The 26,609-nt window shown below is 54.5% G+C and overlaps 1 protein-coding gene across 1 annotated transcript; it reads right to left on the bottom strand.

The window, feature by feature from the left end:
• Positions 1-4,831: 4,831 nt before the first annotated feature.
• On the bottom strand, positions 4,832-24,819 carry TTC22 (tetratricopeptide repeat domain 22). Its single transcript, XM_047872348.1, has 7 exons — positions 23,904-24,819; positions 10,823-10,878; positions 10,509-10,624; positions 10,047-10,165; positions 8,920-9,081; positions 7,161-7,313; positions 4,832-6,625 (listed from the first exon to the last, which is right to left on the bottom strand). Exons 1-7 carry the CDS (start codon positions 24,468-24,470, stop codon positions 6,089-6,091), a joined length of 1,710 nt encoding a protein of 569 aa, XP_047728304.1. The 5' UTR covers positions 24,471-24,819; the 3' UTR covers positions 4,832-6,088.
• Positions 24,820-26,609: the final 1,790 nt, after the last annotated feature.

Raw genomic sequence — 26,609 nt, 5'->3', positions numbered from 1 at the left:
GGAGGTGATCCAGGAAACACCAGAAGGGAGGTGGGGAAGCGAGAGCAGGAGGGGCCGGAAGTGAATACAGGATGTGGCAACAAACTAGCAGTTTCCTGCTGTGGGCAACGGGGCATCGATCCCAACGAGGCCACGGGGAGACTGTGGCACACGCTTCAGAATTATCCTGTCCCCCCTCCCACCCCACCCCTGCTTCTGAGGCTGGGTATTTATCCTCCGGTTGCCACTCCCCACTGGTTGAAGGCTGCTCCCAGAGGCGTCGAGTCCCCAGTGCTTCCAGTCAGGTGGAGAGTGGCGGGTGCATGTGGTGGGACGACCTTAGCAGGTGCCTGGTGGGTGAGGGGAGAAGGGAGCCTGGGCGGGCACTGAGGTGATGTCTGAGCTAGCCTGGCAAGGTAAATATGCACCATCTTGTTGAGGATGCTGTTTTCATGCCACGGCTAAGCCTAATCCTAACGGGGACCCTTGCTCATGGCTGTTCCAGCAGACAGAGAATGTCTTCTGTCCCTTGCACTGCGATGGAAAACTCTGTGGGAAGGACTCTGATTGGCCTAACTTGGGTCAAGTCAGCGTTTGTGGGCAGGGGGGCAGGATATTATGATTGGCACCCCCCTGCCACCGCTCAGAGTGGGAAAGGAGCCCAGGAAGAAGGGGCGTGAGGTCCCCAGCAGGGCAGGCTGCTGGGCAGACGAAAACAATAGATCTATCTCCGCCACAGTAGGGATGTTCTTGTTTGTCTCTTTTACTTCGCGGATGACAAATAAAACCTACAGAGGAGCTGCCGTTTAATGAAACAATTTACACGCCAAAACAGAACCAGCCCCATCACAGAGCTATTGACTGTTCGGGAAACGTAAACAGGAAAAAAATGCCTTCAGATCGGGTAAGTGTTCCGTTTGTAGAACAACATAAGTGATAGAGGAGAGAGTAATCCGAACCCCCAAATAATTAAAAAGCCATTCAGCTGCCATTCCAGGTGACGCAGAGGGACCTCAGGAAAGTTATTTAGCGTCGCGGAGCCTCAGTTTCCTCATCTGTAAAATGGCGACACTGCTGATGGGCTCGTGTGGCTTAAATGGGGGTGAGGCGTGTGAGTTGTCTGCCAGGGCGACTGGCCCGCGGCGAGTTCTCAATAAGCAGTTTCGATGGCGATGATGACTTTCTTCGACTTCCCTGTGGGAGCGTCCCCTGCTCCAAATTGTTCTCCTGTGGCCACGTAGAGGCCAGGTGGAGGCTTTCCACATCTCCACAGCAGCGTTTGCTCACCTCTGTCTCACCGAGAACATCTCCCGTCTCTCCTCCTCATCACAACCCTAGAGGGGTAGGCGAGGTGCTCCAGGTGAGTGGACGTAAGATGACCGGCAGCAGGCTCACCCCCGTGCGGCCTGGAGCGGCTCCCCGTGGGCGAGGAGCTGGGGCAGCAAGGGGCTGGCCGGACTCACTAAGTCCACCAGCAAGCCTTGCCAGTGACGTGGCCCCACGGAGCAAAGCCGGAGCCGGAGGGGGAGGGTTTCTCCCTGGAAGCACGCCTGCAGTGCTGGGGATCTGTTTCCATCTGCTCATTTTCCTGCTGAGTTGTAAAGTGCTAAATGTCATTATCCTCCCCTTCCTTAAACAAGAAAAAAAGTTAACAGCCTGCGCAAAGGAGATATTTCACTTCATTTGGCACCCAGCCACCGTCATCGGCACAGGGTGCTCCCTCGGGGCCTGGTTCGGGACGAGGAGGAGTCCTGTTCTGTTCTACTTTCAGCTGCTAGCACCCACTCGGTGTAGGCTCGAGGCTGGGCGCCAGCAGCTGGAGGCTGGGGCAGAGCTCGGGCCTGCCCCCTGGCCGAGGAGCCACCCGCCCTCTGAACATCTCAAACGCTGCCGTGGGTGCCACAGTAGGGAGAATGGGGGCCAGGGGAAAGTCAAGTTCAGCTGCGTGGCCCCTGCAGGTGAACCTGACAGAAAAGATTTCAACTCAACAGCAGGACAGACTCAGAAGACTTAGGTCCGCTGAAAATTGAAATGCTTCCTTCACGGTCGTGAGCTGCCTGTCTTCCAGGGCCGTGCATACGGTTTAGACAGAACACTCACTGTTGAGAGGAGTTCTGATCTAGAAGGAGAGGCTGGAAGAGGGGATGACTAATGTTCTTTCCAACACTGAGATTCTAGGAATCTACAACTGCAAAGGCTCACCCGTTTTCACCATCTTTAACGTGCCTGGCTCACATTGGCTAAACGGGAGTTTCTGGCTGCCTGATGCTGGCTGCTAGACCCAGAGGAAGGAGTGGGCAGGCAGCACGAGGTGTGACTCATCTTCATTATTCCGATTATGGGGTCGTTAAGGCTTTTACTCTGCAATGCTCCCCTAAGGAACCCCTGCGGCTTCAGCTATAGGACAGTTGTCCTCCCGGCCACCTAGTGGACAGAGGTGTTCTGCAGGGTTCAAAGCTGTATTTAAATAAAGATCACTCACCCACCCACTAGCCTCTTCCTGGGGGACTTCCTTACCTATGGCCTTAGCAGTGACTTGCTGAACAGGTGGAGCCAAGGGCCAGGTTCCAAGTCCCAGGGGCTGCCATCTTGGGGAAAGGTCACGACGGAGGCTGAGTACGACTGGTGTAAAGGGGGAGGGGTGGGCCAGCACTGCCAGCTAAAACCTTTGAGAGCTTTCCTTTGGTCTTCCAAAGTCCCCAGTGTGGCCCACAAGGCCCTGCATAGCCTGCCCTGCCTGGTCTAGACTGTGAGCTCCCTGAAGGCAAAGGCAGGGTCTATTTTGGTCTCCACTGTAGCCCCAGAACTTGGCACTGTGCTTGGCATTTGGCCAGTGCTTGGTAAATATTTGTTGAGTGAATGAATGGAAGGCCTGTGGTCTTCCTGGACTTAACAGAAATAAACTTGACAGAGGAGGCAGCTAGCTCTGAAAGGACAGACAGCACTGGCCAAAGAGTCTGGAGGTGGGGTTCGAGTGTGTACCTGCCATCAATTTGTTGCTTGACCATGGTCAAGTCCTGCTCTCTCTCTTTTTATTTTTTAAATGTTTATTTATTGGGGGGGGGGGCATGAGCGGGGGAGGGGCAGAGAGAGAGGGAGGCACAGAATCCGAAGCAGGCTCCAGGCTCCAAGCCGTCAGCACAGAGCCCGACACGGGGCCCGAACCCACAAACGGTGAGATCATGACTCGAGCTGAAGTCAGACGTTTAACCAACTGAGCCACCCAGGCACCCCTCAAGTCCTGCTCTCGTGCCTTGGTTTCCCAATCGCAGAATTGGGGAATTGACAGAAGGTGGCAAGGAGGTGGCAAGAAAGCCCAGGCTTTCTAGTTGAGCTCGAAGCCTCAAAGTTCTCTGGGCCACAGACCTGGCCCTAACCTCAGCCCTGATGGACGTGGTGATGGAGTCACCTGTTTGGGGACTGAGGCAGCCATGTCACTGCTGAGACTTTACTCATTTCAGCGACTAACCTGAGCCTACCTTGTGTGCTAAGCTCAGTGCAGGGCCATGGGGTTGAATCAGAGGTGGTTACTGCTGTAAAGATTCCAGAGTTGAGTTGGGGGAGGGGGGCAACAGACATGCTGAGATACTTATGACCCATGGAGAGAGGAAAAAAGGCAATGCAGTGGGGGGCACAACACCCCAAAAGCAATCCGTGCATAAAAGAGAGTGATTAATGAGAACTGGGAGGCTTTGACAAGACCCCCTGGAGGAGGCACCTTTGAGCCAAGGACTTGGGATAGAAATTACAGGAAAAAAGCCAGCAGAGGAATAGCATATGCAAAGGCACAGAGGTGAGGCAGTTTGGGCAGGGAGACCAGGACCCGGCAGGGAGGGAGCAGGGCTGAAGTGATGGGATGTGTTGATGATCACAGGCCCAACTCTAGACCACAGATGACACATCCTCCAGGAAGGGCTTTGTCCCAGGAGGCAGCACACAACAGGACAGGTCTGGTCCCAATCCTGCCTGGCTCTTCCCATTTTTATCTGTGATCTCGTTCAGTGGCTCAGTGTCCTCATCTATAAAATGAGGATTATGGTGCCTACTCTTCAGGGCTGGTGAGGATTGCATGGTCAATGAGGTTGCATGTGTGAACAGCCTTGCACATAAGGAGGCAACCCCCAGAAATGGGGTTTCCTTTCTCTTTTTGGCTTCTGGCCAGAAGGCGGATACCCTTGCAAGAAGCTCTCGTGTGTGTATGTCAGGCATTTATAGAGTTAGCTACGAATGAGAGTGGCAGAAAGAAAGTTTATTGAAAAGGCTTGACAGGAGTGGGAGGCAATGGAGGGAGAAATCCACGACCCGGAGGTCAGGAAAAGTAAGGAAAGCAGCAAACTGGAAAGCCTGGGGATGCAGACAAACTTCACCAACGTCCCAGTTTTGCCCACAAACTGCCTTGAATTCAGTTTGTGTGTTTAGGGAAGCAGAAGAAACAGTTGGTTTTCTGTTCTAGGGAAGGTTCCGGGTCACGGTTGTGGGTGGAGAAGGGAGTGGGGGAGAAGAGGACAGGGCTGTGGAGTCACCTGCTGGACTCTGCTGCAGTGGAGGGGAGAGGAAGGCAGGAGGGAGAGAAGGTCACCACCCAGAGCGGGGAGCCATGAAGAGCCATGAGGTGGAATTTGGGGGCCCTGGTCATGATCTCATGGTTTGTGAGTTCAAGCCCTACGTCCAGCTCGGAGTCTGCTTGAGATTCTCTCTCCCTCGCTCTCTGCCCCTCCCCTGCTCGCATGCACTCTCTCTCAAAATAAATAAATACACTTAAAAAAAAAAAAAGGAACATTATCCTGATGGATATCAGAGTGCCCCATGTGACAGGTGACACATAAACCCTTAACACATAAACACATAATGCTTTAGTGTTCATCAGTTTATTGGTATTTTTCCAAACCTGAGCATGCTGCCAGTAGGTTTGAAGTACAGGGGTGGGAGGCTGGGAGGTGTGACTTTGGGCAAAAGCCACCTCCTTTCCAGGGCTGTCAGTATTGTCAGCTACACACGGGATTGGAGTGTGTGATCTCTAAGGACGGCCCTTCTCAGTCTGTCCTCCATCTGTCATGGGAGACCTGAGAAGCAGTGCAGGGGTGCTGGCCTATCCCTGGTGAAGTTTGAGGATCAGGGATATGAACAAAGCAATGAGTATCACTCACTCTAAAGAAAGGGAAAAATGCAAAATAAATCACAAACCATTGCCGTTATGAACAGCCAGCATTCCCGGAGTCTGGAATTTTAGGTGAAATTGGCTCTTATACGTGGGACCACAAGAATCCAGCACGGCCATTCTAAGATTTACTGGCAATCAGAGCTTACATCTTTGACAATAAACTTCTGCATCTAAGATTCTGTGACTACAAGTCCAAGAGCGTAAAATTCCAAGACTTTTTTCACTCTCTTGTGGAGGGTTCAAACCTGGGAGCAGGTGGTGCCTCCTGATGGGCGGGGAGCCTAGGTTCTCCTAAGCACGGGGAAGTCAAGCAAAAATTCCATTTGATGGGCTCTATTTCAGGGAGTTTGGGGGCCTTTCAGACCAAGTTCACCAAGGGTGAGGCCTGCTGGAAGACTGCTAGGCAGGTGGGGAAAAGCCCTGAGCAGCCGGGTGTAGACTTGCTCTTACCTGCCCGTTACCTCCCTGTGCAGTTTTGCCCTCTGCTCTGACATGGCTTTTCTGGCTGCAGGACCTGAGACCCACTCCAGTCAATGTATGTACAGGGGGCTTTATTACAAGGATAGAGTGAGGCTCACGGCAACCCAAAGACAGGAACTCAGGCCTCAAGGATTGCGCACGGGGACTAAAGAGCCGCCAAAATGGGGGCAATTACCTTCGGTATCTTGCAGCCATCTTACTTTTTTCGCATATTTGCACAATTCGGCCCTTCATCAGGCAGTTTCCCAGGGGCCTTACCTACCTCCCTGCGGTCCTTAATCAGCCCTCTGTGCCTCGATGGGCATGCCAAACCACCCAGGTTTCTCAACATCCCTCCCAATACCCGAAAGAGAATCTAATTGGCTCGGCTCAGCAGCCAGCCTATGGCAGGGCGGGCCCGTTTTGAGCGCCCAGACCCGGCCCAATCAGCTGGAGGTGGGCCTCGGCGGGGCGGGGCCTCGAGGGCCCTTAGAGGGAGAAGGCGCGGCGGCCCCGCGGCTCGCCCGAACTCTCGCCGTCCTGCTCCATGGTCTCGAAGAGCAGTCGCACCAGCGCCGGCCGTCCCTGGGCCACCAAGGCCCGGGCCAGTCCCAGCACCTCGCCCGTGTGGCCGCGCCACAAGCGCTGCAGCTCCTGGCGCAGGCGCGCCGCGGGGTACTTGCCCTGGGCGCGGCGCAGCCACGCGTCCACCTCGCGGCCCAGCTCGGCGTCGCTCAGCTGCTCCTGGCTCCACTGCGCCAGCAGCGCCTCGAGCAGGCAGCCGAAGCCCTCGGTGTGGTTGGAGCCCGCGTCGTCCAGCTCCACGGCGCGCTTGAAGCAGGCCGCCGCGTTGGCATCCTCGCCCTTGATGCGCAGGCACTTGCCCCGCAGCAGCTGCAGCTCGGGCAGCGAGGCGCCCAGCTCCGACTCGCCGGCCTTGGCCAGGAAGACGAGCGCCTGGTTCAGCGCCGCCTCGTCCACCGCCAGCAGCTCCTGCACGGCGTCCACGCCCATGTAGTAGTAGACCTAGGTGGATGGAGGTGGGGGGCGAGGGCAGGGTGAGCCTTTCTCTCTGCTCCTTCCGGGCCCAGGCTTGCTTTTTAAAAAAGTCCATTCATGCATTCATTCCCGACCCCCCCCTCCCCCCACAATTATTTGGCAAATTTCAGCCCCGCCCAGGGAAAAGGAGATGAAGCGCTCATTCCGGTTCCAGCCCACAACTTTTGGTCATATAATCTTGAGCGAGGCAATCTCTGGGCCTCGGTTTTCTCATCTGTAAAATTATGATACTGTCACCTCTTGGAAATCGTCCGTTGTGCCCAGAAGGCACCTCTGGATAGAGTAATGGCCCGAGTGCTTTAGAAAGAGGTTGGTCCTGTTCTAAATGCCCTATGTGCATTTTCTCACGCAATCCTCACCACGGCTGTAGGAGGTGGGTAGGTTATCAGGCTGGGGGATAGCTGTATTTCTCCCTGTGTCCTCAGTGCTCAGGCCTAACTTGGCAGAGAGCAAACAGATTTGCAGTAAGCCATTGGCCACTCAAGCCAAGAGGTTGCCTTACCTGGCCAATGTCCAGGTAGGTCTTGAGGCCTGGGCACACCTTGACCACTTCCTCCAGGTCGGCCTTGGCACAGGCCAGGTGGTTCCTGTCAGGCATGCCCCCGAGCCCCATCTTGGCTCGCTCCAGGTCGTGCAGGTAGGCTCTGAGGTGGATCTGTCCATAGAGAGTCAGCTCAGGGACAATGCTCCAAGCAAGGACCTCTGCCCTCCCTTCTGCCCTTTTTCTCAGCAGCAACTCAGGGGAGTTCTGTGTGGTGAAGGAGAAGGTCCCTGAGACTGGGACCCCAGAGTCCTACGTCCTAGTTCTGTGCCAGCTGTGCTCATCACACCCTTTCTGGGCCTTAGTTTCCCTATCTGTACAACGAGGGGGCGTTGGATGAAGCTAAGAGCCCCTCATTCATTCAACAAATACGTATTGAGTGCCCACCATATGCCAGGCCAGTGCTAGGTACTAGGGGTGCAGTGGTGACAAGTGGCTGGGGAAAAATAAACAGGGTGATAGGCTACAGGTGACTGGGGGAGGGGGGCTATTTTAGATAAGATGCAGAACCAAACTTGTGAGAGTTCACGTAAGCAGTTTGGAAGGAATGGCAGGTAGCCCCAACTTACAAGCATCAAATTACAAATAATTCCAGACTCTTATGTTCGTCCCCACTTCCTCCTTTCCCCCACACTTGGAACATTAAAAAAAAAATCTAGAGGTTCTGAAGGGAGGCATGAGAAGGAGGAAGTAGGGAAAAGGGGTGATTGTTGTTGAAGGTATTAACGCTCTGGTTCTAGGAAAGCATCGCGAGGTGGGGGAGGAGGGAGGGCTTTGGAGCCAGTTGGACTTAGCTGAATTCCAGCCCCCCCACTTATTAGCACGTGAGCTGGGGAGGATGTTGTTCAACCTCTGTGAGCCTTATTTTCCACATTCGAACAATTAGTAAACTAGTATCTTCCTTGGAGAGTTCCCATGACGGTTGAGAGAACATATTCTAGCCAAGATCTAGCATGGTAGGTGCTCAGTTCATTCATCCATTCACTCACTCATTCATGCGTCCATTCATTCACAAATATTCAGCCAGAGCCTGTTATGTGCCAAGTTCTGTTCTACCAAGAGCCTGTTCTACACACCCAGGATACAGTAGAGAGCAACACAACAAAATTCCCTGTCCCCATGGAGCATGTATTTTAGTGTGAGGGAGAGAAAGACAATATACATGGTAAATAAATAGTATGTTGGGGAGTAATGAGTCCTAGGAAGAAGAAGTAAACTAAGAAAAGAGGAAACAAAATGTTGGTAAGAGGTTGGCATTTCAGTAAGATGGTGCTGGAAGCTTCCTTTTCGTCAAGACTTCAGGAAGTGAGGAAGGAAGCCAGTCAGGGAGAAGAACATTCCAGGCAGAGGTCATTATCCATACCTCACAGTTTGGGGAATGGAGTTTTAGAGAAGTGGCTGGCCCCCAGTCCCAGAGTGATAGGTGGACAGGCCAGATTTCAACCCAGGTCAGTCAGACTATATTGAGGGCTAACCAAGAAGAGGCTGGACGTCATTGACCAGGTCATTTTGGAGGGATGCCTGCAGCGGGTAGGAGTCTCCTTCATTCTTTCACGCAACAACCTTACGGAATATAAACCTTGTGTCTTGATGACTCCTCAGCTCCTTTCTACCATGAAGGCTCTGTGACCTTTGGGCTCCGGCAACACAGCCTTAACCCCGGGCCCTTGTTCTCGGATTCCTGATGGCAGGATGAGGCGAAGCTTGCAGGCTGACTCACCTTGGCCCTTGTGCAGTATGCCTGCCAGTTGAGCTCCGGATCCCGTAGGACATCTAGAGCCATGTTGCAGGTTCCAATGGCCATATCCTGCTTCCCTAGGAAGTGGAAGATTTTGGCCAGGCGATTCAGGATGGGGGGTTGGTCCTTGGCTATCTCAATGGCCTAGGGAGGGGAGAAGGGTAAGAGCAAACTACTTGTCTGGTTATTTGCAGGAACCCCATCTCTGGGTAGAGCCATGTTACTTCAATGTTCTTGTTCCCTAAATCCACCTGCCACTAGGTTTGGTCATATGGGACCTAACACTTTAGGGTATGACTCACTGGCACCCAACTCCCGAGAGTCAGACTCTCATGCTCCCCACCACGTTCATGTGTCCCATCTGGTGAATCCCCCATACCCTAGGCAAACCTCTCTTCCTCAGACACATCCAGTGCAGGCTCCCCAATTTCCCAGGGCAGATGGAAGGAGGTGCCAGAATCAGCCTCTACCTCCCCCATACTTACACAGTGCAGTGTTTCTCTCTGGGCCACAGCACTTGCCCCCTATATTGTTACTGACCACTCCCTGTCCTGTGTGGGTCGCTGTCTCTGAGATAGTGGAACCTGCAGGGACTTCCTCACTGTGCCCGGGCACAGAGTAGGTTCTCCAGGAGGGGTGGAGGCAGTGTGTTTGTTAAATCGGATAAAAGCTCTCAGAATCCTCATGAACCAGCCTTTATGTTCTGTTCTACTATCTCTCATCAAGGACTTGCTCATTAATCCACCCACCAGCAAACATTAGGGATGTGCCCCGTGCAGGGCTCTGTGCTGAGTGCACAGGTTAATGAATACTATCCTGGGGTCTTGGGACTTGCCTTAGGGTCACGTGGCCCAGGGGCAAAGCTGGCACAAGACCCCAGCCAAGCCCAGCTTCTTTCCACTATGTCACTGGGTGCAGAGAGGGACAGTGAGAACCACAGCCTGACCGGGAGAAGTCTGAGGGGATATCTGAGACATGGCGAATAGCTTAGAAGACAAGGCTGGAGAAGTGGGCTTGGGGTGGACGTGGGATTCCGGAAGAGGAGGCTGGGGGGGGGGGGGGTCAGGCTCCATCCCGGTTTGACAGGTGGGTGTGGCCAGGGGCCGTACCTTGCCAAAGCAGTCCAGGGGGTCGGTTCCCGAGTACCCGCAGTCGTGGACACCCATGGGGGTGGTGGAGAAGGTGTCCTTCCTCTCCAGCAGCATCCCGAGGTAGCACCAGGCCAGAGCTGGGGGTGAAGTGTGGGAGAGGGGTGTCTAGGAAGCAGCAGGGTGGAGACAGGGAGGAAGCCCAGGACGAGGGAGGGGGCCGGCTCCACGCAAGGTGTCAGCCCCGAGGAAGATGAAGGGAGCGTCTGTGGCCTGAAATCACCAAGCAAGGTGCAAGGTACCTGAGTTCTGTGAGATGAATCAACAAGTATATGGGACGGAGGTGGGAGAGAGAGAGAAGCAGGATCCCCAGAGGGAGATGATGCCAGAGGTGGGGACAGTGATGGTGACCGGCAGGGCTAGTGACTGGAAAAGGGAGAGCCAGGCAGAGGCTGCTCTCGCACCTGTCCCCGTGGGCCCTACCTTGGTGGTGGGGGTCCGAGGACTTGAGCACTTGCCGGAGCAGGGCCAGCGTGCGGTTGAAGGCAGGCAGCCTCTTCTGCTCCTCACTGCCCAGCTCCAGGAAGATGCCATCTAGCCTGTGGCCAAGAAGGGGATGTGGGTGGCTGGTACCCCCTCCCAGCTGTCCCTGGGGTGCTGCGAGTACTCCCCAGGCCAGTGGCAGGGAGGGGAACTTGGGGAGCCCTTGCCATGGAAATGGGAGCAGCAACCTCTTCCCCGGGTTCCAGGCCATGCCCCCCGCCCCCACCATCCAGTCCCCCCCTCCCCAGCCTGACCTGATGAAGAGCGTGGCCATGGTGAAGTACCAGCCCCTTTTCTCCTCCGCTGGGATCTAGGAAAGCAGAGAATGGCCCGTGGTGCTGTTATTGAGGTACTCGAGCCATTATTGTTCATAGATTCCCACACTCGCCCCGAAGCCTGAAAAGCAGGAGAGGACACCTTTGATCATGGTCCTGGATCTGCCACTGGTGGCCGAGTGACCTTGGGTGAATCACTTTCCTTCTCTGACTACGGAGGCTTTGACAAGATAACCTGTGTGAATGTCCTGAGTACGGTGTGCATCGCGGAGCAGGAGTGGCATACGTTTCTTCCCCTCCATCTTGCTTTTCAAGCTAAGCTTTCCTCCCCCTGACTCCCCTCCCTGTGCTCTGGAGTCCCCCATTCCAGGGCCCACATGCCACTGGTCACCTTCTTGTCCTCCCCCCCACCCCCGCAACGTCCACTCGCTCCTCCCCTCGGGCGCCTTCCCTCAGCTTCCCCCTTCCTGAGAAAGCCCCTTTGGGCTTGTTTTTAGAGTTCAGCTGAAGCCCAGGACCCCCCCTGAACTGTTTTCCCATTGTTATTCTTGCCAACCTTGCCATGCATTTAGACCGACTTGGGCACCGGATAAAATATTTATGCTGTTATTTATGGGAGTAGCTGCTGCTGCCTCGGGAAGGAATTTTAATGAAAACCAATAAAACCCCTAGTGCATATCAGCAGCTCCGCTTCGGGCTCTGGTCCCTCCCTCCCTCCACTTTCGTCTCCTGGTGTGGGTCTCCAGGCTGGATTCTGCGCTCACCACCCCCCACCTACCATGGCCTCCTCAGCTCAGGATCCCCATCCTCTCTCCACCCCGACTCCTAGCAGCAGTGAATGCATTCGGTCCAGCCAGCATTTCTGGGCATCTGTGTCGTGAGCCCCTGTGTTGAGTGCTATAGGGATGTGGCCCGAACCGGACCTACACCCTGGCCCAAATAGGTTCCCGATCTAGCTCGGAAAACAGACCCAGGCATCAATAACAGGGCTTGACTGAGCGCCTGCCATGTGCCGCGATTCTGACACCCAACCTCTCAATCTCACCATAACTTATCAGGTACGTATCATCTGCCTCTTACAGAGGACCATACTGAGGCTCAGAGAGGTAAAGTGACTTGCCTGAGGTCACACAGCATGTGAGTGTCAGAGCTGGAACTTGTACTCCCTTTGTTAGGCTCCAAAGCCCAGGCTCCCCTTACACACCAGGTTGCCAGCGACACTAGTATGAGGCAGAGTTTGAAAAACAAGGCCATGAAAATGATGTGGACAAGCGCACCGGGATGAGGAGGCCGCTCCCAGCTGAAAGACTCTGAGAAGGTCTTGCAGAGGATCGACTGTAAGGTGAGGCTTGAATAGCAGTGGTGTCTCAGAGGCTGGAATGGGGAGCCTCTGGGGAGGCTGTAGATGAGCTTAGAGGGAGAAGAGAGAAAGAGGGGCCCTGTGAGTCAGATCCCACTGAGTGGAGTGATGTGACGGCCCACTGAGGCAGGGGTCTTCACCCAGCGCCCAGGCCAGATCACCTAGAGGAGGCCCCGCTAATCACACTTCTTAGCCATGATTCACCAAGTATCTTCTCTGTTCGGCCCAGGCTGGGTGACGCGGACAAGAGAGGAAAGGCAGGTCCCACCTTTAGAAGCTCCCAGTGTGGCGTGAAAGCCAGATGGTCTCACAATCAGGGTGGAAGGAACGCCAGGGGTTACAAGCAGAAGTATCCTACACGATACAGGAGTGCCCACAGAGCGAGGGGAGGGCTTGCCGGAGCAGGGTTCTCCAGGACAAGTAGGAACCACCCAAATGGACACCAGGAGAGAAGGCATCAGATGGAGGGGACATCGTGTCCCCTCAGAGGTGAGGGGCCGTGGTGTGTTGTAAGGGGCGGGGGGATGAGCCAGCAGGAGGGGCCCCTGATTGCCTGGCTCAGGACCTGGAGTTCGTGTGCAGGGCAGTGGGGAGCCATAGAAAGGGGAGTGCCAGGACCCAGTGCGTTTTTACATTCACATCACCTGGGAGGGTGATCCTGCCACTTAGGTGCGAATATGTATATGGGGCTTTAGCTGAGAATAGGGCTGTCCAGAGGGGAGAGCGCAGTTGCCAAGGGTTAAAGGGCATCCTCGAGGGCTCAGGGGGGAAACATTTGCCACAGCGGAAGGCCAGGATGGGCTTTACGCCTTTGGCTTAGGACCGAAGGCATAAGTGCCTCAGGCGTCCTGGCTATCTAAAGTATGATCTCATGACCTCTGGCCCCATGCCCACTTGGAGGTTGGCCAAACTGAGTCACGGTGGGGAGACACAGGATCTGCTCCCTTGTCCAGGCTTCTGACAAGCAGGTATGGCCCCAAGCGAGAGCAGAGGCTCGGGTGGCCGACGGGCCTGGCCATATGAGGTGGGTGACCCTGGACGGATGAGTTGCCTCTCAGACGCTGTGTCCTTATGTGCAGAAGAGGATAATAATATAGGCCTCACAGGCATTGTGAGGGCAGTGGCCAGCTCAGAGTACATGCTCCATAAACATTTGATCCCTTTTCTTCTGGCGTGGGTTAGAGCTGAGCTGGGCTAGGGGTATCTAGGAGGCTGCTCTGTCCATGGGACTTATTTCAGTTCCCTGTGTGGCAACGAGGTCTCGGGCCCTGGAGTCCAGAGGTGTCCTGGCCCACCCTGCTGTCTACCACCCTACCCCACCCCATCACAGTGCCACTAGGGCCTCAGATCCCCCGTGGAGTCCCAACGCCTTTCTCCCCAGTGTCGGGGAGTAATGTGGTATCCTCAGGGCTCTCCCTGGTTCCTCTTGTTTGGCACTCAAGCCGCAAGAAAGTAAGTTATGTGCCCAAACCACAGTTAGTACCTGACAGAGCGGCACTTAAATTCATGCCTTCACAATCCTAGCCTGAAGCATTGTCCACAGCACTGTTACCTTGATTAGTCTCCTCTCTCTGAGGATACTGAGACCACGGAAGTGAAGCAACGTAACCACGGTCACACACGAGTTAGTATCCGGACTTAAAACTCATTGGTTTCACCACCACTCTTGATAATCCTGGAGTAATTCAAGAGCCTGGTTATGGTTTGCACTACGCAGGCAATACCACCACCTGGCGGCGGGTATGCCTGAATTGCAGGGCTAACTCCTCATTCCCTTCAACTTGAAGGTTAAAACAGATTTTCAGAAAAGTAACTAGCTGAGCGACATCTCTACCACAAATCCCAAACATAGTCCCTCCTCAGATTCCGTTAAAGAGTGACACTTGCAGGAGAGCTTATGGGGTTGCAGATTCGGAATGGGGTTAATGACATAAACAGATCTAGTCTGAGGCCTCATCTGTCCGAGCTTTCATCTTCTATCCCTGTGATGAAGCTGGTGGACTCTGTTCACTCTGCTATGCAATCCTGGCCTGAAAATGGGCTGTCTCTTTAAAAATCCTTCTGGTTGTAACTGAAGCAGCAGCTGAGGCTGTTGCCAGGGGCAACCTGGCAAGCCACAGTGCGTTAAATTAAATTAAACAGGCCTCTGGCTGCCCCCCTCCCCTCCTGGAGAAGGGAGGGGCTGCTCCACCTCTCTCCTGGAGAATAAAATTGCTGTGAAACCTCTCAGGGCTGCAAGGCATTCATTTCCAGAGTTATAGCTCCCAGGGGCAAGGTGTTTGGAGGCAGCCCGGGAGTCCCTGAAAGGGCTTCTGCCAGAGGAGGAGTGTTCACTGGGGGGTCTGCCCAGCGTGGGCTCTGGGCAGCACAACACCCTTTCTCTTGTTTAGTCCTCGTCACAGACCTGGGAGCTGGGGGTTCCAGGTCTGTAGAGGGGGCCAGCCCAGGCTTCACGCCGGAGGGGTCTCACATTAGGCTGCCCCTCGTGGCAGATCTGTGGGAGGGAACCGGGCAATGCCCAGGCACCAGCGCCAACCCTAAAGTGAAATCCTTAGATCCTGGGACCGAGTGAGGCACAGCTCTCAGGCAAGGGGTCCGCAGGACATTTCCCTACTCCCCAGAGGCTCGCACTGTTATTTCCCTCATTTTAGAGAGGCAGAAACAGAGGCTCGAAGAGGCAGAGGCTTGCCTACTTGACCCGGCTCCTCTGACGTCAAGTTCATGTTCTTCCCACAACATCCAGCTACAAGGGTTTGCGCGGTGCTTACCGCTAACAGAGTGGACTCACACAGATTCCATTCGATCCTCAGACCCTCCCGTGTGGAATATAAAATGTGTCACCATTACTCTCTTAGCACAGACGGGAAAACTGAGATGGGGCCATGTCCTCAAGGTCACACGCCGGCCGTGTAAAAGCCCAGACTGAAACCTGGAAACGGTGCTTTTGTCGCTATACTGATAACAGCAAATTTTTTTGGAGCACTTGCTAGGCGCCAGGCACATAGTTTGCGTGTTAACCCATTCCACCCCCAGGGTGACCTATGAGGTGGTGACGACGATTGGCCCAATGTTACGGAAGAGGCAACTGTGGCCCAGAGTGGCCCAGCTAGAAGGCAGCAGAGCTGGGAACCCAGCAGCCCAACCCCACCACCTTTGCATCTAATGACTCCAGACGAGTGGTTCTCAAAGTGTGGTCCCCGACCGACAGCAGCAGCGGCACCTGGCAATTTGATAGAAATGAGAGTTCTCGACTCGCTGAATCAGGAACTCTGCAGGAGGGGGGCGTGTGGGGGGGACAACCTAGGTTTCAGTAGGCCCTCTGATGTACTAGGTCCTCCTGTACTGCACCACGGGGAGTTCAGTGGTTGGTGGATCTCTTTTTTAAATGGGCCAGAGGGTGGGGCGCCTGGGTGGCGCAGTCGGTTAAGCGTCCGACTTCAGCCAGGTCACGATCTCGTGGTCCGGGAGTTCGAGCCCCGCGTCGGGCTCTGGGCTGATGGCTCGGAGCCTGGAGCCTGTTCCCGATTCTGTGTCTCCCTCTCTCTCTGCCCCTCCCCCGTTCATGCTCTGTCTCTCTCTGTCCCAAAAAATAAATAAATGTTGAAAAAAACATTTAAATGGGCCAGAGGGTCAGAATTGTGATCCTCAGGGAAGCCTGAAGATCCAAGGTCCTGCAGCCGCATGGGTGAGCGACAAAGGTAGGTGATCTGGCAGAACCGACAAAGAATAGTGTCAGCACAAGCCACTTAGCATCAAGACAAGCCATTACAGAGCTGGTTTGTGTTAGCTCGGCGGGTACAAGGCTGGAACTTGGCCATCCCATTTACTTCAAAAGGTGGCCCCCGGAGAAGGAAATGTTGGGGTGGGGGGGGCTTGGCTGTTTTCAAGGATTTCAGTAGAAGTAATATACGAAGGACCTACCAATCTATATGCGTCTGAATAGGCTCTCAGAGACCTCTTTGGTTCTTCGGGAAAATAATTGCCTTGCCATCTGAACTTTGCCCCTTTATGACATTGTACTCTACATTTCGGATTCCTTTCTGACTAGTTCTCCTTCGGGAGAGGGGGAGTGTGAAGGACCAAAAAGAAGGAGCATTTCCGAGCATCAAGTCTCCACTGGGCAATTCCGGGCCTCTGAGGCTGGATCCTCACCGCAGCCTGCGAAGGTGGAAGGCATCCTCCTCCCCTCCTGAATGAGGAGACAGAGGCTAATAAAAAAGCCACTGCCCAGCCCCACAGCCTGGGGTGGAAGTGCCAGGATTCAAGTTCAGATCTGCTTCCCTCCAACGCCCTGTTCTTTCCACCTCATCACGCCGACCCTGTGAAGGCTGATGCTGCAGAAATAAAAGTCACAAGGTGGCAGGCTTCAGGAATGTGGTTCTTGCACAACTGGAACGTCCCTCTGTGAGAACACAGAGCAGGCTCCCTGCTCTGCGCCCAGAGCCCTGCCTCCACCCCAGCCCACCTGTGGGACACACTCCAGAAAGGCAAGGGCAGGGGTCCTTCCTCCCCCTCACCTAGCTCCTGCTGCGGGGGGTGTGGAGAATACACAGAGGGTTGGGATTGGAGTCCCATTCCTGCCTCTGCCTCCCCAGGGGATCCTGGAAAGGGCCCCGGCCCAGCCCAGGCTTCAGCTTCTGCATCTGGATGATCCCACTTGGGCCTGAACCGTGTCACAGGACTGTTGGGTGGGGTCCATGTAGACGGGTGGAGGGGATTTGAAGGAGGGGTGCTATGCCCATGAGAGTAAGTCCACCTATGCCTCCCTGGCCTGGCTTCCTGGACGGTCTTCATGGATTTTGAGATTTGAGCAGTATTGCTCTCAGCTTCCCACTATCACCCCTAGGTCTGGCACGGCACCTAGATGGGCCTCCTGGCCTCCACTGATTCCCTAGACTTGCGGACCGTGTTGAGCACTTCTCTGTCCCACTGTTTACAGAAAAGGGACCCTGTCTAGTCCTGAGTCCAAACCCAGCTCTAGCACCGGGAGAGACTGGGTGGGTCTGAGGAAGTCTCCTGCCTTCTGCGGTAATAACAGTGATGCCCGAATGTTCTCTGTCAGCTCCTCCATGGGTCTGTGCTGTGTGCGCCTTAGCATTCTTTTCCCCTGTAGAAGAGGTAGCTGGGCCAGACCATGCTAAGGGCAGGTTTGACTCTGGGATCCTGTATCAAAGAGGGAGAAGCCAGTTTCCCAAACTTGCTAGGTATGAAGGGAGATAAACCAGCAGCAAACCCAGAAGGCACTAGATAGGCAAATTTGAATGGCTCCAAGGCCAGCAGAAGGTTGGAGCTAGAGCCCAAGAAAGCTGTGCCTCGGCCTGGGCTTTAAGCCAAGAGACTGAGTTCAGCTCCTGCAGTCATCCATGGCTGTGCACCCTTGGCAAGTCACTACATCTCTCTAGCCTCAGTTTGCTCATCTGTAGAATGGACAGATAGATACCAGGTCTGGCTCCCAGCATCTCTGCGAGGACCCCTGACTTAGAGTGGGGTCCTCCCCAGTGCTATTGTTCTTTTCCTAAGACCGGCTGGGGCTGGGGCGAGGAGACCGCAGGAAGGGCAACGGAGGAGTGTGGGGGTGCTTGCTGAGGAGAGACCTGGGGGCTCCCTTGTGTCCTGGGTCCTAGCAGCCCGTCAGGGGATGAGGATGGGGAAGCTGTGGGCCACTGATGTTGCTGGGGCTAGGCCTTCCTCTGTGAGCACAGTTACACTTCCCACAACACCATCAGGCAGGCATCTCGGACACTCGGCGCAGTTAAGCAGCTAGCCCAGGTCACCCAGGACATGGCCGGCAGGGCAGGGACTCCCTGAAGCCTGTGGACTCTCGTGCTGACACGCTGACCATAGTCACACCAGGGCACCCCCCCCCCCCCCCCCCCCCCCCCCCCCGCCAAGGCCCCAGGGTCTCAGAGCAGCTCTGGTGTTGGAAGAGAAGGGGAGAGTGAGGAAGGAAGGCTGAGGGGGAGGGGGACCATGTGGGAGGCCAAAGCTCTGTCAGGGGGGATGTTTGTGAATTCTAGTTCTGCAGCCGGCTTTCCTGGTGGTGGCTGCAGAGGTAGGGGTGTGTGTGTGTGTGTGTGTGTGTGTGTGCATGTGCGAGCGTGCAGGGCACCCTGGAGCTACTGACCAACTGTGCCCTCTTGGCCCTTCTTACCAGGTCCCCACCCCTCTGGGTGTGGTGACTGATTGGAATGACCACACCTTTGTTTGTGAGGCTGTGGGCCAGCCTCTAAGCTCTGCCTCCCTCTCTGCCCGCCGAGCCGGCAGGTGCAGTCTGGACAGCCTGAGTGCACTAGGTCACCTCGGGCGAGCCACTTCCCTCCCTGACCCTCTTGTGTCCTTGGTGGTGATGGGAAGTCACAACACTCAACTGGCAGTGTGTCGAAAGTTTGAATAAAAATCAAATGCAGTCATGGGGGTGCCCGGGGGGCTCAGGTGGTTGAGCGCCTGACTCTCGATTTTGGCTCAGGTCATGATCCCAGGGTTTGGGATGGAGCCCTATGTCGGGGCCCCTCCCCTGCTTGTGATCACACACCCTCTTTCTCTCTCTGTCTCTCAAAATAACTAAATAAACGTTAAAAAAAAAGATTCTTTCCCTCTGCCCCTCTCCCTCGTTTGCACGAGCTCTGTCTCTGCAAAGAAATAAGAATAAAAAAATCAATCAAAGGCACTAATGAGTGTAAAATTCTTTGCTGTGGGCCTGGCACCCACGGCGGTGGAGGCCCTCATCATCACCCCGGGGGCCATGAGCAGGCGTAAAGGACCTGCATGTGTGGGGGTGGGGCAGGTGTGTGTTAAGCCACCAGTATTTGGGTAGAGGGGAAGAAAATCAAATAACTCAGCTAGCTTGGGACAGGGGATATTTCTTAGAGAAAGGTTTAAGTTACCTTCTTTTAAAAAATTAGGGGTCTTGGGGCGCCTGGGTGGCTCAGTCGGTTAAGCATCTGACTTATCTCACGGTCCGTGAGTTTGAGCCCCGCGTCGGGCTCTGGGCTGATGGCTCGGAGCCTGGAGCCTGCTTCCGATTCTGTGTCTCCCTCTCTCGCTGCCCCTCCCCCGTTCATGCTCTGTCTCTCTCTGTCTCAAAAATAAATAAATGTTAAAAAAAAATTTAAAAAAATTAGGGGTCTTATCCAGATGACCAACAGACACATGAAAAAATGCTCCACATCACTCATCATCAGGGAAATACAAATCACAACCACAATGAGATACCACCTTACACCTGTCAGAATGGCTAACATGAACAACTCAGGCAACAACAGATGTTGGAGAGGATGCAGAGAGAGAGGAACACTTAGGCACTGTTGATGGGAGTGCAAACTGGTGCAGCCACTCCGGCAAACACTGTGGAGGTTCCTCAAAAAATTAAAAATAGATCTACCCTATGACCCAGCAATAGCACTGCTAGGAATTTACCCAAGGGATACAGGAGTGCTGATGCATAGGGGCACTTGTACCCCAATGTTTACAGCAGCACTTTCAACAAAGCCAAAGTATGGAAAGAGCCCCAATGTCCATCAATGGATGAATGGATAAAGAAGATGTGGTCTATATATACACAATGGAGTATTACTCGACAATCAAAAAGAATGAAATCTTGCCATTTGCAACTACGTGGATGGAACTGGAGGGTATTAGGCTAAGTGAAATTAGTCAGAGAAAGACAAAAATCATACAACTTCACTCATATGAGGACTTTAAGAGACAAAACAGAGGAACATAAGGCAAGGGAAACAAAAATAATATAAAAACAGGGAGGGGGACAAAACAGAAAAGACTCTTAAATACGGAGAACAAACAGAGGGTTACTGGGGGGGTTGTAGGAGGGGGATGGGCTAAATGGGGAAGGGGCATTAAGGAATCTACTCCTGAACTCATTGTTGCCCTATATGCTGACTAATTTGGATGTAAATTAAAAAAATAAAACAAAATTTAAAAATATAAGGGGTCTTTAGGTTTAAAATCCAGTTATTCAATTCAATGAAACGTCACAACAGGTACAAACACCTCTTGGATGTCCCGCTCTTTGCTGGACACTGAGTGGTGGGGGCTAGAGAGGCCTGGCACACGGGCTCACTGTCCAGGTTGCAGGGCATAAATCACTTGGAGAGAAGCCAGAGGCTGGGAATGGCTCTAAGAGCAAAGGCAAGTGCTGTGCAGGGGTGGAGGGTGGGCAGGGAAAAGGGCTGGGCCCTGATGCGACGTGCACCCTGCCTGCAGCCTTTCGGGTTCTCTCACTCGATCCTCATGGCAAGCCAGGGAGATAGGCATTAGAATTCCATTCTGCAGATGAGGACACTGAGGCTCGGAGAAGTAAAGTGACTTACCTGTACCACGTGTGATGGAGACAGAATTTTAACCCAATCTGTCTACCTCTGAAGCTCTTAACACCCCTCCATTTTTAAATTTGTCACCAAGAATCATCTGCGACCGTGTACCTATGTGTGTGTGTGTGTGTGTGTGTGTGTGTGTGTGTGTGTAAGAAGGGGGTGTCGGCTGGAGGGTAGAAATGACAGGTAAGAGCGGTCTGCCTCCTCACATTTTCGTAACTTAAAGAAAAACAGGAGGGAATGAAGAGCTGAGAAAGGAAGTGACAAACACCCACTCACATACACTTTGCTCCTTTTTGGATCACGGGCCCAATGATTAACTTTATAACGTTTTCTCTTGCAATTTTAGGGAGCGCAGGAGTATTGCTTCTTCAGCCACTCTTTATCCTTTGAACCCCAGAGGCTCCTCCCTGCTGGGGACAGTCCCAGCCCCATTAGGATGGAAAAGCTCTTGCAGCCAGAGCACAGCCTGGGTCGGACCACCTCCTGGGAGCCGCGACCCTCTCAGTGGGGGGTCCGACACCTGCTGCCCTGCTGTCCCACCTCCTCCTTCCCCGGCCCCAATTCTGACTTCATCTTTGCCCCCATCCTTCCCACCCCTCCCCCCCATACATGGCAACCCACCTCCTCTCTCCTGACACTTCCTCCCATCTGGGAGGTGGCCCATGAGGAGTGTCCCTCACCCCGCATCAGCCACCCGCACTCACTGCACCCTTACCTCTCTGACCTTCCCAGAAAGAGCAAAGGCTTTGAAGTCAGACAGAGTGGGGCGGATTTGACTGCCACTTACTAGGTCTGTGACCTTGGGCAAGTTACTTAGCCTCAGTGCGTGCGCCTCAGCTCCCACATCTGCAGAACGGGATCAGAGGGTTCTTGTGAGGACTGAGATCAGGTCTGGAAGGCACTCACAGAAGACATTCGTAAATATTATTGTGTGAACTGAGGGTTGATGGGGGGTGGGAGGGAGGGGAGGGTGGGTGATGGGTATCGAGGAGGGCACCTTTTGGGATGAGCACTGGGTGTCGTATGGAAACCAATTTGACAATAAATTTCATATATTAAAAAAAATATTATTGTGTGAAGTTGCATGTTACGTGAAGGAAGGCTTCAAGGTGCAGGTGACATTTGAGTTGGGTTTTGATGGATGGAGTCTACTTTCTGTGCAGAAGGAATAGTAGCTGCCCAGGGAGGTATGAAACAGCACGGCATGTTTGGAGGAGTAAAAGTGGTTTCGAGTTGCCAGGAAGTGAGGTTCCAGGGAAGTAAGAGGAAATGCAGCGAAAGAGGGGGGCAGGAACCAAGTTTCAGATGCCATGTTGGTAGTTCTTGGGCCACCGTGTGCTCTTCTGTGTGAGGCTTCTTCTGGCCGCCCTCTTTCTAAGCCACTCAGCTGTCACCAAAGCCCTCAGCCTCTGCAGGCCCCATCATGCAGGACCTTTGCACGCACCACGCCCCTGCTGGGAGTGCCCTCGCCTCAGTCCTGCCAGGACACTCCTGCCTCTTCCAGAACCTTCTGCCACTCACTCGTGCTGAAAGGAAGTGTTCCTTCTCTGAAAGTCAGTCACTGCCACTCTGTCCCCAGGACCTGGGCTGCGGACTCCGATACCTAGTGCTGAGGTCCCCGAAGGAGGCTTCCATTGCCAGCCTCTGGGGTCCTGTTTTTGGTTCAGGAAGTAAAGCCCTCAGACATGGCTGTCACATGACACAGGCCACTAAATGAATGGCTGTGGCCTCGGCCAGTAGTAGGCACATCTCTGGCATGTTCTGGCTCCCACTTCCAGGGGAGGAGCTCAGGCAAGGCTAAATAAAGGAACACATGTTTGCTTCTCCCTGTGTCCACAAACTTATTAAAGACAGGGCCTGGCACATAGTAGGTGTTCAATACATGTTAAGGTGTTGAGCATCGGCCTCTCAGACAGGCCCAGAATTTACCAGTTTATGGGCACTTGTACCCAATGCTTTGATTGGACAATCACAGGAAACCTGAGGCAGAGATCACTATTGTTAATGTTCTCAAAGCAGACACGAAGGCCAGAGAGGAAAAGTGACTTGTCCAGAGCCACACAGCAAAATACAAAGAGAGTTGGATGCTTGAACCCAAACCTCTGCCTTCACGCCCACCTCCTCCAGGAAGCCTTCCCCCTGCTCTCAGGAAGGGACGTTATAGACCATCCAATCCCCCCCCTTTCTGCCCCTGCTTCACAGAGGGGGAAACAGCCCAGAAGGGAAGGCCCAGGAGGGCCCCGTGGCTCCTAGCTCAGGGCCCTTTGGGCCCTGCCCTGCTGCTGGGACCACACCGAATACATGCTACACTAGCCATGCCTCCCACTGTGGGCAGCTGGCATTCAGAGTCTGGGGCTCAGGCTTTAAAACAGAAAACCTGGGTCCCTGTGGACCTCCTGCGATGAGCACAGCTACCCCCAACCTGGGGCAGAAGAGGCTTTTCTGGGAGGTTCTGAGGAGAATCTCTCAGCCCAGGAGAGGCAGAGGTCATCTGCAACCTTGCATCTCTGTGCCGGCTCTATGCTAAGTGCTTTCCAAATATGAGGTCTTCATGGCGACATCAATCAAATGGGAGCACCTTCATCTCACAGCTGAGGGAGCTTAGGACGGAAGTACCATTATTATCCGCATTTTGCAGGGAGGGAAATGGAAGTTAGGTGGCGTTAAGGATGGACCGGAGGTGAGAGGTGTCTGGGGTTGGGATTTGAACCTGGACTATCTGACCCAGAGCCTACCGTCTTGACCTCTAGCCTGGGCTGTTCTCCTTAACCCAAGTCCGTGCCCTCTACCCCGCATTCCCCGAGGTCTGGACCCCACATTTCCTCTCTGAAGCTGGAAAAGGCTTTGGGTGGAAAAGGCTCTGAGGGAGGTGTGCAGAGGCTTTGTGAATGGAGCCCCGGGTATGTGAAGGCTTACTGTTATTTATATGTCACAAATCTAAGCCATTATACAACATCCTCCTTATCAGCCAAACCTTGCCTTTGAGGAAAAGTCATGGTACCTCTCTGAACTCTGGTTTCTTTTTCTGTAACAGGAGGATAATGCCCTTACATCATTACACTTGCTGGGAGGAGCAAGACGAGAAGGGTGGGTCGGCCAGGCTGATTTTGCAGAGTTGCCAAAAGAGAAACCTAGGCAGGCCTTCCCGCTAGGAAGCGGGTCCACGCCCTAGCCCGGCAGGGAAAAGCTACAACAAGCCTGGTCTGGGCCCCAGGGCCTGAGGGATGGTGGAGAGGAGGGGCGCACGCAAAGCTTATTCCAGAAGCCAAAGGGCCAGGGTTTGGGGACGGTCTGGGGTGCGGGGGCGTCCCTGTAGACGTTGGGGGCCACGACCCCAGCCCTCCCGGCCTGGGGAGGGTTCACCCACCTGCTGCCCGTAGCCCAGCGCCTTGTCGTAGAGCGCGATGCCGGCGGCCAGCACCCGCGCTCGCTCCTCCGGGCTGGCGCAGCCCACGTCGAAGCCGTGCGCGTAGCCCTGCTCGGCCAGGCAGCGCGCGGCGCGGAGCCGAGGGTCCCCGGCCGCCTGGCCCTCGGCCGCCAGGCCCATGAGGCCGGCCAGACGCCCGGCGCACGCCTCCTCGTCTTCCTCCTGGCCCAGCCGCCCGTACACGTGCACCAGGTTGGCCCAGGCGTTGAGGTTGCCCGGGTCCTCGCGGGCCACCTCGAGGAAGCGCTCGCGGGCCTCGTCCAGCTCCTCCAGGTAGAAGGCGAAGGCGCCTAGGAGGTGGCGCACGGCGGGGCGCTGCGGGGCGGCCGCCAGCTCGAGCTCCTGCCGGAGGCCGTCCCGCTGCAGCTTCAAGTCCCGGGCGCGGAGCGAGGCCGGCGAGCGCGGCTCAAAGTTCAGCTGCATCTCCAGGTGGAAGTGGCCCGGCAGGTAGTCCAGGTCGTCGACGAGGGCGTCCAGGTCCTCGGCCGCGGCCTCCGGCTCCGCCATGGCAGCCCCCCTGCTCCCCGAGCCTCGCCCCTGCCCCCGGAGGCTGCGGTGAGGTGGGTGGGTGCCGTGGCTGGGGCGAGCCCGGCGCGGGAGGCGAGGGGCCGCGCGGGAAGGCACAGGGTACTGCCGCCTCCGGCTCCCCGGCCGCCTCCCGCTGGTGGGAGGGTCTGAGCTTCGGCTCCGGGAGCGCCCTGTGGGTGTGTCGGCTTTTGCTGCTCAGCGGCCCTTGGACGCACGCATTGCACAACCAGGTATGCCAGAAAAACAGGTGCATTGCCAAATGCGGAGCGCGCGAACCCCGGTGCGTGGCAAAAGGCCTGGTTTTACTCTCTCCGCTCAGCAGGCGGGAAACGGGCTGGGGAGGAAAGGACTTGCCCGGGTCACAGAACCGAGCTGGGCCCAAGCATCCTGGGAACCCAGCTGGCTGAACCCCAGCCGGGCCCTTTCTCCGCGGGTGCTGCCGCACTCTCTCTGCCTGAGCTCGCTGACTAGGAGGGCCAGGACTGGCCCTTCCAGCGGCCTGTGGAAGCCGCCCTCACTCCTGCTGTCCCCACCCTCTCCCAAGTGCCTGTGTTCTCCTTCCTCTGAAGGGAGCCGGCCACTTCTCTCGGCTCTTCCTTAGGCCGTTAATAAATAATGGCTTCCCCACTTAGGATTTCCCTGCCTCCTCTGCCCTGCCTTTGCCATCCCTAATAATCTGTGACCTTCATAAGTATGAGTCACTTCATAATTGCATACCTCACACTTTCCTTATCTGTGACATGAGGGTGACATTCTCTCCCCTAGAGGTAGGGCAGATATCAAGGGTAAACCTGGTGAATGCCACTCTGGACAGCTGCCAGCAGCTCCCACTCCACCCCCTTGGTTCCCATTCTATCCCATATGCCCCCTGTGGCCCAGTTTTCTTGCTCTTGCTGGTCTTTTCCCAGGACGGGCACTGGTTCCCTACCATCTAGAAGGTAGGGCTGTACTCCCTGCTGCAAGGCGGCTGGTCCTCCAATGCTTGGGCTTTGTAGCCGATCTGAGCTTCTGAGACCCTCCTGCCCCTCCTTCCACCTGGGCAGGGCTCCTGACACCCTGTGCCTCCAGCCTCTTGAAAAAGAGACCAGCGTTTTCAAAAGAGGAACTCAACCCCCTGGGGAAAAGCATGCCTTGAGCAATAAAAAGGTAAATTCAAAACATCATCCCGGTGCTACTTCTCACCTGTAATTTTAAAATATGAAACGTAACGAGTTTTCGTCAACAAGAATTGCTCTAAATCGCTGGTGCCCGTGAGATGACCCTTGGGCTCCGGCCTTCTTGGAGCCATCAGGGATGGATTCCCAGAGTGCTTGGCTCTCCCCCACCCCGCCTTTTTATTGTGGTAACACCTGCTTAGCCTGAAACTGACCATTTTAACCATTGTTAAATGGCTACATTTAACATGTACAGTCAGTAACATCAAGCACATCCCTTTTGTTGTGCAGCCATCCCCACCATCCTTCCCCAAAACCTTTCATCTTCCCAAAGGGAAACAGTGCCCATGAAACAATAGCCCCCTGATCCTTCGTTCCCCAAGCCCCTGGTAACCACTGTTCCACTTTCTGTCCCCCTGAATTTGAATACTTTAATTACCTCCTATAACTAGAATACTATAATATTTGTCCTTTTGTGACTGGCTCTTTTCACTCAGCCTAAGGCCTTCAAGGTTCATCCGTGTTGTCACAGGGTCAGAATTTCCTTCCTTTTTAAGGGTGACTGATATTTCATTGTATGCATGTAGAGACCACATTTTGTTTATCCATTCATCCATCGGTGGACAGGTGGGTCGTTTCCACCTTGGCCGTAGGGAACAATGCTACGACGGACATGGGTCTGCAAATACCTGTTTCTGTCCCTGCTTTCAGTTCTTTTGGCTATATACCCAGAAGTAAGAAGACTCGGTCATACCGATGTTTAGTTTTTTTGAAGAACTATTATACTGTTTTCCATAAGAGCTACATCATTTTACATTCCCACCGACAACGCGCAAGGGGTCCAATTTCTCTACATCTTTGCCAGTACTTGGTATTTACTGTGTTTTGTTTTTTTTTTTTAAGTTCACCTGTTTATTTTGATAGAGGGAGCACACACATATGCGCAGGGGAGGGGCAGAGAGAG

This window comes from Prionailurus viverrinus, chromosome C1, assembly GCF_022837055.1.
Source record: "Prionailurus viverrinus isolate Anna chromosome C1, UM_Priviv_1.0, whole genome shotgun sequence".
Classification (NCBI taxonomy): Eukaryota; Metazoa; Chordata; class Mammalia; order Carnivora; family Felidae; genus Prionailurus; species Prionailurus viverrinus.
The sequence above is the reverse complement of the archived record's forward strand: the minus strand, read 5'-3'. Positions and strand labels throughout refer to the sequence as shown.

Coding starts and splice junctions, on each gene's coding strand:
- TTC22 (XM_047872348.1), bottom strand. CDS start 24,470: ATGGCGGAGCCGGAGGCCGCGGCCGAGGACCTGGACGCCCTCGTCGAC. Junction 9,082..10,046: donor CCCTGGACTGCTTTGGCAAG/GTACGGCCCCTG, acceptor TCCCCTCCCTAG/GCCATTGAGATAGCCAAGGA. Junction 6,626..7,160: donor CCTACCTGGACATTGGCCAG/GTAAGGCAACCT, acceptor CCATCCACCTAG/GTCTACTACTACATGGGCGT.